This window comes from Lampris incognitus, chromosome 18 (assembly GCF_029633865.1).
Source record: "Lampris incognitus isolate fLamInc1 chromosome 18, fLamInc1.hap2, whole genome shotgun sequence".
NCBI lineage: Eukaryota > Metazoa > Chordata > Actinopteri > Lampriformes > Lampridae > Lampris > Lampris incognitus.
The window spans coordinates 32358485-32371046 of NC_079228.1; the positions used below are offsets into that span (position 1 = coordinate 32358485).

The window sequence follows — 12562 nt, forward strand, 5'->3', positions numbered from 1 at the left end:
TTTCAAAGCCATCCAGCATGCCGAATTTCGCCGCGAGAGGACACCGTTACATAACCTCACACGAACAGGAACAACTTCTGGATCCGTGGAAACATAAAATCAATCAATCAAAAAAAATCTGGGTATTTTTCGGTGAAAATCGGTGAGCCTTGTCCGTGGCACACCCATGCGCTGGACCCCGCAAACCGAAGACCCGTTCTCTTGGTGTTCAGACATGTCAACAACAAGCCCGTCCCTGAACCCGCCCGTGGGGCTTTTCATACGGCCCTCGCAGCCAGATTGCCTCCGCCGCCTTTGAAGCCCGGAGAGGTTGTTTACTCAGCTCGATAAGGTTTTATCTAATAAATCCTAAGCGTGCCATTTGAGTTCTTAAACTATCTGTCTTATCTGGTCAGATACCGGCTACCTGCCTCAGCGGATCGCCGTCGGCTTCGAGCGAAACCGAGTTTGGCTTTTTGTTTGTGAGTTTTTGGCGGGGCGGCCGTGTTTTTGCGTATTTACTTTTGGAAAAGCAGCACTCTCAAGTTTTGGCAGGACTTCTCGTGCGGCATCACGGTTGAATAATTTCCAAATCCAGCACTTTTTGCGTGCCGCTCCCCCCCCCCACTTTTTTTTCTCCCTAATTGTACTTGGCCAACTACCCCGCTCTTCCGAGCCGCCCCGGTCGCTGCTCCACCCCCCTCTGCCGATCCGGGGAGGGCTGCAGACTACCACATGCCTCCTCCCATACATGCGGAGTCCCCAGCCGCTTCTTTTCACCAGGCAGTGAGGAGTTTCACCGGGGGGGGGACATTCCCCCCAGTCCCCCCCCCCGAAAACGGTGCCCTGACTGACCAGAGGAGGCGCTAGTACAGTAACCAGGACACATACTCACATCTGGCTCCCCCCCCCAGACACGGCCAACCGTGTCTGCAGGGACGCCCGACCAAGCCGGAGGTAACGCGGGGATTTGAACCGGCGATCCCCGTGTTGGTAGGCAAGGAATAGACCGCCATGCTACCCGGACCAAATCCGGCACTTTTTGCACGCTTATTTTGCAACGCCATTTTGTTTGTAGCGCCTCACATTGCATAGGATGAGTTTATTGTGAATGTCAGTATAAAAGAAACCCCCCACCCCCTCAGACCCGTTTCTCCTCTGTTTCCCCCCCCACAGCCGATTACAAGGAGAGCTTCAACACCATCAGCAACATCGAGGAGATCGCCTACAACGCCATCTCGTTCACCTGGGACGTCAACGAGGAAGCTAAGGTAATAAAAAAAAATCGTTGTAATTTTCCCAGAAACCGGACTACTGTGTTTACTCCTGCCGGAGGCGTGTCGTGGATGTAGTAATAATAATAATGATAATAAAAAAAGGGGTAGATCCGGTTTTGGCGCTGATTCATTTGTTTCCAAACAAAGCTCCCAGGCTCATCGGTTGAACAGGTTATGCGACACATGAGCTCGACCCGCCGACACCTCTCACAAACAAGGACACACACCGGCAAAACGGTTTCTATTGTCCCCAACGGTTCTGGTAGACTACCTGAATCCCAACGAAACGGTCCCCCTTCCGGTCGTCTCCGTACCGGCGGGGAGGTGTTCGGCCCCCGGGCTTCGGCCGCGGCGTCGCAGCCACGGGTCGGTTTTACTTTCTTTAATCGTGTTTGTGTTGCAGCCGATGTCCATCATACCGGGCTGACGGATGGTCTTTCGAAACCGCAGATGTGTACTTTTTCTTTGTTTATCCTCTTTGTCCTGAGAGAAGCCCACTCCTTTGTGGCCGCTCCTTAAATGGCGTCTCTATCACTGTTTGAACTCCGCAGGCCCCCAAGGGCCTCCATACACCGGTCCTTAACCCCACCCACTGTTGTTTGTTTTGCCCTCATTTTTCTGTGTGTGTGTGCGTGTGTGTGTGTGTGTGTGTGTGTGTGTGTGTGTGTGTGTGTGTGTGTGTGATAGAGAGATTGAGGGAAAGATAGACTCTGTGAGTATGTGTGTGTGTGCCCACGTGTGTGTATATTTGTGTGTGTGACGGAGAGAGAGTGAGAGAGATAGACTGTGTGTGTGTGTGTGTGTGTGTGTGTGTGTGTGTGTGTGTGTGTGTGTGTGTGTGTGTGTGTGTGTGTGTGTTTATTTGGTTCCTTTGAGAAGTAAGCTGTGAGAGAAAATCCAATATTGACTCTTTCTTTATCTTGCTTGCTCACTTGCTACCTACCTACCTAACTATCTATCTATCTATCTATCTATCTATCTATCTATCTATCTATCTATCTATCTATCTATCTATCTATCTATCTATCTATCAATCTATCTATCTATCGATCTGCCTGCCTTTCTCCTTCTCTCGTTCCTCCCTGTGTGTCTCTCTGAGTCACACCCGTCGGGTCCATTCTAGGTGCCTTATTGAATCAGAGGATCCCTGTCGTTTCATCATGGCGGTATAAGGGCAGGTGTATTTCCAAGGCAGACAGGTTGTTTGCTCTCCATACCATTCACACTGTAGGTCTAAAAAGAAAAGGTAATGAAGTTTGTTTAAGGGCGTCCGGGTAGCGTGGCGGTCTATTCCGTTGCCTACCAACACAGGGATCGCCGGATCGAATCCCCGTGTTACCTCCGGCTTGGTTGGGCGTCCCTAGAGACATAATTGGCAGTGTCTGCAGGTGGGAAGCCGGATGTGGGCATGTGTCCTGGTCGCTGCACTAGCGCCTCCTCTGGTCGGTTGGGGCGCCAGTTAGGGGGGGAGGGGGAACTGGGGGATAGCGTGATCCTCCCACGCGCTGCGTCCCCCTGGTGAAACTCCTCACTGTCAGGTGAAAAGAAGCGGCTGGCGACTCCACATGTATGGGAGGAGGCATGTGGTAGTCTGCAGCCCTCCCCGGATCGGCAGAGGGGGTGGAGCAGAGACCGGGACAGCTCGGAAGAGTGGGGTGATTGGCCAAGTACAATTAGGGAGAAAAGGGGGGGGGGGATCAAAAAAAAAGTTTGTTTAAGGGACTTGATCTTTTAAAGGTGTACTTATATCCGAATACGAATGAAAGCCAAACAGAAGACGAACTGAACTTGGCGAACCGTCAGCAGATGTTATTTCTACGGGTGACCGAGCTTCCCTCAGCATTCTGTAGATTTGTTTTTCACCTCGTAAAAAGAAAGATAAACAGGAACGAGGCAGCAGTGATTGACGTTAGCAGTTTCAGGTGCTCAAAGCCATTCAATAACACGCTTTCAAATACATATTTGGAAGAAGTGTTTCCGGGACGGCTATGATCCCTAAGCGGGACACCCCGAGTCAGCGGTCTCCAACCTTGCACCACCAATAGCCAAGTCTATATTCTTACTCATGAGTTCAGCCCATCTGTGGTTGAAGATGAAGCAGGAAGTGAACTCGGCCCTTTGGTTGGGGTGAAACTCTGCGTATAGTTAGTTAGGGCTTTCTCCATGGCTGCTGGTCGGTAATGGAGTTTTTATGGTTCGGGTTAATGACCAACCACCTGTAGCTGGGTGGTATGTCCCGGATTGCGCAATAGGAATACATTGATATTCCACAACAAAAACCCACAGACAAGGTCGTGGCGTACGGTCACTAAGGCTGAACGATATTGGGGGGGGGGGTCAACATTGCAATATTTTTGATTTTAGCAAATGTATCGCAACATGAAAGATTAAAAAAAAAGGAGTGGCATAATTCCACCAGATATATGCAGATTTTAACTTTCAAAACTCCCGTTTGCAAAGAACGTGTACTTGCTGCGTAACCATGGCAACACGCTAAATCAGTAGTCAGCCCAGTACACGCTCAAAGCGTTAGCTTAGCGGCTAACGCTTGCTCCACAACAAAAGTGTTCAACAGAAAAACAAGAGATGCTTTTATCTCAATTCTTGGTTAAGTGGCCATGGTATAAACAGGATGATCCTCCTCAAGGTGCCCGTTAAAGGATTTTAACCCACGTGCGTGTGGCGAATCTTTGCCTCCGCATCGTGCATTAAAACCCTTTAACGCTCACCTTGTCATGGATTATCCTGTACTTAACGAAGGACAGAAATGAAATGAAAAACAAAAAGCATCATTAAAGTCCAGTTGGGGTAAATGTCAGTGGCCCAGCTAGTGCTACACCTCCTACACCTTAACTGTTGTCCGTTTCCTGGCAGATCTTCATCACAGTGAACTGTCTGAGTACAGACTTCTCCTCTCAGAAGGGGGTGAAGGGCCTTCCTCTGATGATCCAGATTGACACCTACAGCTACAACAACCGCAGCAACAAGCCGCTCCACAGGGCCTACTCCCAGATCAAGGTCTTCTGCGACAAGGTGAGAGCCTGCAGAGTCTGCCAAAAATGGAAATATCAACATAAAACATGAGTAACAATGAGTACAACCAATAAAACAGAGATAAATCAGTTACCAAGTACATTTGGAGGGTAGTCATCGCACCACGGTGGCCCAGTGGTTAGCACTGTTGCCTCACAGCAAGAAGGTCCCTCGTTTGAACCCCAGGCCGTCCCAGGTCCTTTCTGTCTGGAGTTTGCATGTTCTCCCCGTGTCTGCGTGGGTTTCCTCCGAGTGCTCCGGTTTCCTCCCTCCATCAAAAAGACATGCATGTTTGGGTTAATACTGGTTAATACTCCTGTCTGTGTCCCTGACCAAGGCACAGTGAGACATAATTGGCAGTGGGCGCTGCAGCTGCCCACTGCTCCTATACAATATGATGGGTTAAATGCAGAAAACAAAATCCTTGTAAGAATCCATCCGTCCATCCATTATCCGAACCACTTATCCTGCTCTCAGGGTCGCGGAGATGCTGGAGCCTATCCCAGCACTTATTGGTCGGCATGCAGAGAGACACCCTGGACAGGCCACCAGGCCATCACAGGGCTGACACACACGGCCAATTACCCCACTCTTCCGAGCCATCCCGGTCACTGCTTCACCCCCTCTACTGATCCGGGGAGGGCTGCAGACTACCACACATCTCCTCCGATACATGTGGAGTCACCAGCTGCTTCTTTTCACCTAAAATGTATTATTGTCATATGATTGCATGAGTGTTTATTCATTGTTTTGTATAGTAAATATTCCTATACTCCTGACAGACAAACATTAATGATGCCAATCAGTTTGCTAGGTGAATTTGCACAGCCACCTCCTATATCCATAATCCAAACAAAAGAATTAATCCTGCTTCCCGCTCTATAATGTCACGCCATCAGAGAAAGTGTTGCACAAGATGGGAAATTAAAATGTGGAAGTACTTGTGACGATTTCCTGCACATAAGGTGCATTTTGTTTCTCCTGGTTGAGAGAAAAAAAACGGCACTTCTCTAAATGCTCGATTGTATGCAAAACGAAAACATTGCGTCATCTAATAAAGTCAGTCTCTTATTCACTATCAATGAATCGACTCCAGGCAAAGATGAAATACATCTGTACTATATCAAATATTAAAATCATTGTACTCTTACTACAAAACATGGAAAATGTATTACACAAACACAGGTTGGAATAGCTTGGACGGAAAGGGCGTGGTTTGAATTATTACACTGAGTTGTATCGGGTTCTCTGGTGTGTCTTGAAAAATTGGATTTTTATCCCAATGAGACCAACCGATGCAGTATTGCAGACACTGCGTGAGACCACAAAGGATTTAAACAGGAAAAGTGGAGCTGAAGCTGTAGCGTTTATTTTCTACGTTATTCCGCCCTCTAGTGGTTTTACATGCAAAGTGTCAGGATAACCTCACGTCCAGTTTCCCCACATAGCGTTGCCTTCATTTATCCCTCTTAAACCATGGTCACTTAACAAAGATTTAAAATAAAAGAAGTCGCGTATTTATTTTTTTGTCGAACGTTTTGGTCTCAGATTTAAAAGTTTATGAAACAAAAGTTTGCCGCTAAAATAAAGCTTTGAATACAATAGCGTGTTGCTATTGTAAACTAATAAGACCCGTTAGCCCCTAGCTAACGGGTCTGACCCTTTAGCCGAGCGGTTAGTGACGTCTCCTTGTGGCGCAGTACACATCGTATCGAATCCCGCACCGGGCAAGAAAATAACCGGTTACATTGGTGGCAGCGGTGGGATCCGGAAGTGTGCAGATCCTCAGAAGTCTCTTCGGAGCGCGGGAAGAACAAAGCGCGAGGGCGCGCTTCCGGGGAGGGTGACGACTGTAAACGAATCCCGCACCGGGCAAGAAAGTAACCGGTTACACTATGGTTACATGGCAACAGAAGAGTGATTGAACTCTAGCCGAACTACGTGTTTATTAAACGAGTTTAACGCAACACCCTCCAGCCAATCAGAGACCAGTATTTTCCGTGGCCAGGGTTTAAGTAAACCCAAAGCATGCCACCCGGGGCATTTTGTAGAAATTACAGCTTTGTTTCCAAAATCATTGAAGTTTTAATTGTTGTAACTGATTAGGCGAGTTTCGTTCGTTTTTCATTTGTGTGTTGTTTGTTTTTACGCTGTTGTTGTTGTTGTTGTTGTTGTTGTATAGGGACAAGTGCTGGACAACATCTTTACTTGGGCCTTGTACCATTTCTATTGACTGTGTTCAAGTTCTGCCGTGACTAAGCCGCCAGTCTGTCTGTGGTTTTATCTCCTTCCCAGGGAGCAGAGAGGAAGATAAGGGATGAGGAGAGAAAGCAGTTTCGCAAGAAGTCAAAAGGTTTGAGCTTCATGAAAAACTAAGAAAACTCCAAAGGATTATGACTGTTGTCGAAGACAAAAAACCGGCATTAAAAAAAAACCCCTTTGATTCGGGGGACAATTGTGGGTTTAAATATGGTGGTTGTGCATCCATGTGGTGATAACGCACAACATTGAATGCATCCTGACATTTCCCGTGAGAAGTATAATTCTCGGAGAATTATATTACTGGAGAGGAAATGACCTGTCTCTTCATGCCTTTGATAGAAAGTGTCTTCGTGCATGTAAATGCTGAAAACAAATCACTATGTATGAGACATTTAACAACTTTGAGGACTGTGGGCGTATGTTTTCCTTAACGACCTTTTTACGGAGAACCCTTTCATTTTATAAATTGCCGTTCTGTTCTATCCTGAACACTTTTTGTTTACATTCCCAGGGAAGGACGGTGGTGCGGGAGTATTAACAGCTCCTAAGAAGGCGGACACTACTTATTTTAAGACCATGACTGATCTGGAGGCCCAGCCGGTGCTCTTCATTCCCGACGTCCATTTTGGCAACCTGCAGAGGGCTGGACAGGTAGAGTACTTTACAGCTTCATCACATAAACATTAATCTCCATGGCTCATCGCCAAGTACCGCTAGCTTTGCATTTTCTACAAGTTTCATAATAGTTGATTTAGCTAATGTATGTAGATGGAAGAAATGGCCGCAACACAAATTCAGAATCATCCACTGGCTACGTTTCAAATCTACTTGAAATCTGTGAATCAAAACTTAAATGTGGAATGGCTGTGCTCTTTTTAAAGCTTTGATTGTGGTCAAATTCCCATTAGACAAATGACCAAGAATATTCAGGTGTCACAGTTTATCAAGAGTTGGGTCATGGGATATTTCCCCCCCCCCTTTTTTCTCCCCAATTGTATCTGGCCAATTACCCCACTCTTCTGAGCCGTCCCGGTCGCTGCTCCCCCCCTGCTGATCCAGGGAGGGCTGCAGACTACCACATGCCTCCTCCGATACATGTGGAATCTCCAGTTGCTTCTTTTCACCTGACAGTGAGGAGTTTCACCAGGAGGACGTAGCGCGTGGGAGGATCACGTTATTCCCCCCAGTTCCCCCTCCCCCCTGAACACGTGCCCCGACTGACCAGAAAAGGCACTAGTGCAGCAACCAGGCCACATGCCCACATCCGGCTTCCCACCCGCAGACACGGCCAACTGTGTCTGTAGGGACACCCGACCAAGCCAGAGGAAACGCAGGGATTCGAACTGGCGATCCCCGTGTTGGTAGGCAACATAATAGACCGCTACGCCACCCGGACGCCCCTGGTCATGGGATATTTTGATGTTTAACTGATTCCGTTATTTTTCTTTTCTTTACCATTCTGTTTCAGGTGTTTGCCTTCAACACAGAGGAGATTGAACGAGATGGGTGAGTGTGCACCTCCACCAAATCCTCATGTGCATTCACATCATTTCATATAAATATTGTATATAAAGATACGCCAATGAAAAGTGGACGCAGTCACACAGGTGCAACTACACACATGCATACACTTTCGTCACCACACATCATATTTGTGTGTGTGTTGTCAGGAGTGTGGTGGTGAAGAGAATGTTCAGGCCGTCCGATGAGGATCTGTGTCCATCCCCGCACAAACAGATTAAAGAGGAGAGCCACAAACGAGGTAAGCAAACTGCTTGGCCTCCTCCATATCTACCTTCACAGAGAGGAGAAACTATTATTATTATGTTAATACATATTTATATATATAATTAATAATTATCATGATATAATGAATTATATTAATAATAATTATTAGGCACATTATTATTGTCATTATTATTATCATAATAAATCTGAACCACGGTCAAAAATGTTGTGCAGAAATATTTGCATACTTTATTTGGCTTGATATCGTTTGTTTACCGTGTGACGTCAGACACAGAGATGTATACAAATTCAAGGAAAGGGAAAATAAGACGGAGCCACCCGTTGACAAGGCAGCACAACTAATCATGTAACACGGGCGACCACTCGCAGACGGTTGTGTGACAGGGGCCCATGCGTGAAGAATTTAAGTGGTCTGGCACACAAGTGAGGATGTGCTGCAGAGGCCGAAGAGTCATTGCAGCACTTCTGCTGCTTTGCAGATGTGTCGTTTTGGCCGGAGATAGCAGCCCTGTTATGTTTCCAAACCAAGTGCAACCATGCTTTCAACCTCGAACTGCGGCAGAAGCTGACCAAACTATTAAATTATTTTATGCTAATTTTACACTTTACTCATATAGATGATGCTCTTATCAGGAGCAACACGCTGACTGCCTCTCAGCAGTAGCTTTATAAATAAAAAAAAAAGTCAGAGCATTATCATCCAAACCTTTTTTGTTCAGTCTGTGATGTGTCAGGATTGGATGTGGATTTTAAATTTCACCCCAGCGGCTGGTCCTCTTTGCAAGCAGTGAGTAAAGAAAAGGATGTCGGCACACTGATTGTTAGCTCCCAATTATTCGTCTGACGAAGACGTTATGGGTGGAAACGTTGCACAGTATTAAATAATTAGGCGCTAAAGATCGGTATGTGGGCGTCTTCCCTTTTCCTCCCCAATTCTATTGGGCCAATTACCCCACTCTTCCGAGCCGTCCCGGTCGCTGCTGCACCCCACTGTGCCGGTCCGTGGAGGGCTGCAGACTACCACACGCCTCCTCCGATACGTGTGGAGTCTCCAGCCACTCCTTTTCACCTGACAGTGAGGAGTTTCGCCAGGGGGCTGTAGCGCATGGGAGGATCACGCTATTCCCCCCAATTCCCCCTCCCCTCCGAACAGGCGTCCCGACCGACCACAGGAGGCGCTAGTGCAGCGACCAGGACACATGCCCAAACCCAGCTTCCCACCCGCAGACACGGCCAATAGTGTCTGTAGGGACACCCAACCAAGCCGGAGGTAACACGGGGATTCGAACCGGCGATCAACGTGTTGGTAGGCAACGGAATAGACCGCTATGCTACGTGGACGCCCATGGACGTCTTTTCTTTACTCATTGCTTATCTAACTTTGTCCTGCATCTGTACCCAACTGGGGTTGGATGTGATAACTTTGTAAGCAACCACAGATGCAGAAGATGTCAATAGAGTCTCCCCTTCAAGTCTTGCTTTCCTTTCAGGTTCGGCGTTCCTGGGGAAAATTACTTTAATTTTGTTTTTTGACGAAGTAACGTTATTGTTACAACATCAGGGTTATGTAAATTGTTTAGTAACACGGGCATTTTAGGCATCTTATCGACGGTTTTCTCAAAAACGCCTTAGATTATGTAGCTACACAATATGTGCATCAGTTAATAATATCCCTCCATCCATTAGCCAAACCACTTATCCCAATTAGGGTCGCGGGGAAGCTGGAGCCTATCCCAGCAGTCACTGGGCGCCAGGCGGGGAGACACCCTGGATAGGCCGCCAGTCCATCACAGGGCCAGTTAATAATATGAAATCCCTAAATTAAATCCAACCTTACAGGCTCTCGATCGTAAGAGTTTTAGGCGCCCAGAAGAAAGGAGTGACGGATAAGGAAGGGTCAAGCTGAGTAATGTCCAAATGAGGTCCAGTAGCGAGAGTCATGTCTCTCTTCAGTGTTGCATGTATGATTTCTAGACAAGGGTGTTAAAATATGCATGGATTTCACGATGATAGCTAATGCTCGGAGCTCAGTCGATGCTAATGGTGCCGCGTCTTGGTCCTCCACAGTGTTGCTGTATGTGAGGAAGGAGACGGATGAAGTCTTTGATGCCCTGATGCTCAAGTCTCCTACACTCAGAGGCCTGATGGACGCTGTGAGTAATCAGCCCAAGTGTTTGTCTCCTCTGCACATGAGAATCCTTTTCTTGTGTGTGTGTGTGTGTCCATCTGCCTGTGGGAATGTGTATCTGTGTTTAGTTGTATTCCCGTCAATCTGTCTGGGTGTGCACAAATGAGCAGTGTCAAGTCGGATACCACCGTAGACACTGGGCGTGTTCCTGAGCCGGTTTTGTTTGATTTTCACAGATATCAGAGAAATATGGCGTGCCCACAGAGAGGATAGCCAAAGTGTACAAGAAAAGCAAAAAAGGGTGAGTGAGAAAAGAGACTGTTGTCCAAAAATACCTGGTCAAAAAGTGAAAAATATTCAAAGCTGAACCAAAATTGAAACTAATATCTCTAACAAGGTTTGTGACTTTAATCATGATGCATGTTGTACTCTCTATGAAAAAACAGTTTTGAAGATCAGAGTTCAGTTTTTCTCTTTCTTTCTTGTTAAAAGAGCCCTCCGGTAGTTTTCCCTCAGCTGATCTGTTTTCCTAACGCTCAGGATGTAAATCAGACAAACTCACTTACATACAACCAATCAGGTCCTGTCATCAGAATGTAAAACCCCGCCCCTCACCACCAACCCCTGGGTTGTACTGGTCACTCAAAGGTCAGCTCATGAATATTAATGAGGGACAGGCCACTCCCCCACAGTTCTTGAGACAGCTGAGAACAGTTTTGGATATAGGATAGAAGAACAACACAGTTGTAGTCATTTACCAATAAAAACAACCGTTGCTGAATGTTTTATCCATCCAGCTTCAAGTTAAATCTGATTACCGAGTTCGGCCAGACATTAAATTAAGAAAAGATCACCCACAATAGCTCAGATATGTTTTACTTTCCTATTTTACTTTCAAAAATATAAGATTTGGAAGTTAAAAAAAAAGAAGGCGTTATCAATTCTTGTAAAAAAAAAAAAAGAAGAAATGAATAAGAACGCAACATAGGTCTTACTTGTCCTGATAAAGACCTGCGAGAATATCAGCAGTTAGTGCACACCGCTGTAGCCCATCTCATACGCTGTCCTCCGTCTTGTCCCCCTTGTCAGGATACTGGTCAATATGGACGACAACATCATCGAGCACTACTCCAACGAAGACACGTTCATCCTCAACATCGAGAGCTACGCGGACGCCTACAAGGTCACGCTCACTGAGATTTAGCCGTTTCCCCACGGAGCTGAAGGACTGCAGAATCTCGACGGGTTACACTTAACCTGACCGTGTGACCGCCGGTTGGCTGACATATAAGGGGACTTGTATTGGTTGCTTTAATGAGCCGATTGACATTTGGAGACGGTCCCTTAGCAGAGTGCCTCCGTTGCGCTGATGACTAACTCCTGGATGTTACTCGACATTTGAGGGTAACACCATCTCTCTCCCCAACACCGTTACGGTTTGAGGCAGACGGTGCGTCCTGCCCGGCATCTCATGATAATAGCACTCATAGTACACATGTATACGCGGCTGTGGCCGAAGCAAAGGAAGAAGAAGTGCCAGAGGATTGAGGGGTGGATTCAGGGGGAAATGCTCATAGACTGGTCACTATCACTCACTCGTCGTACTTATCTATATTGTGTAGCCTAATTGGAGGACCTCAGATAAATCCCTTTCCCACTTATCGCCTATTGACAATTTTTTTTTTATGTATATTAAGAATTTCATTTGGACTGTGTTTTTGTCCTGTACAGATGTGTGTGTGTGTGTGTTTGCCAAACGGTCAGGAATAGCCGATATTGAAATAAGTGATGCGCCTACCAGCGTCCTCAGTTTGACGGGATGTGTCCTAGCTTTTCAACGCTGATTTAGCAGCTTCTTTGCATGCGAGTCCTTGTTCATAATGTGTCATACTGTATTTGATAGCCGTCTTATTTATTAACGCTTTTAATGGCAAATGGCTTGCTTTTTGATAGGTTTAGCAAGGAGGCCCAAGTAATTTACATTTCACCGAGATAAACCGTGTCCTTTTATTCAAAATATGAGTAGATATGTCGGTACATTCATGTTTATGCGAACGCCATGAAGAGCCCGTGTACAATTTCTGAAGGGCCTCATCTGTGATGGCATCAGTCAAGACGCACTGTGAACAACATC

At 46.5% G+C, this 12562-nt stretch overlaps 1 protein-coding gene across 1 annotated transcript in view; it reads left to right on the forward strand.

Moving 5' to 3' along the window:
* The window catches only part of grhl2b (grainyhead-like transcription factor 2b), a 31603-nt gene extending 19447 nt beyond the window's left edge, over positions 1 to 12156 (forward strand). Inside the window, exons 8-16 of the mRNA XM_056297820.1 lie at positions 1156 to 1250; positions 4131 to 4289; positions 6585 to 6642; positions 7063 to 7202; positions 8020 to 8057; positions 8222 to 8313; positions 10368 to 10453; positions 10665 to 10729; positions 11518 to 12156. Of these exons, the coding sequence (XP_056153795.1) occupies positions 1156 to 1250; positions 4131 to 4289; positions 6585 to 6642; positions 7063 to 7202; positions 8020 to 8057; positions 8222 to 8313; positions 10368 to 10453; positions 10665 to 10729; positions 11518 to 11632 (848 nt within the window). The 3' untranslated portion in view covers positions 11633 to 12156. The remainder of the gene's footprint in view (positions 1 to 1155; positions 1251 to 4130; positions 4290 to 6584; positions 6643 to 7062; positions 7203 to 8019; positions 8058 to 8221; positions 8314 to 10367; positions 10454 to 10664; positions 10730 to 11517) is intronic.
* The last annotated feature ends 406 nt before the right edge of the window (positions 12157 to 12562 follow it).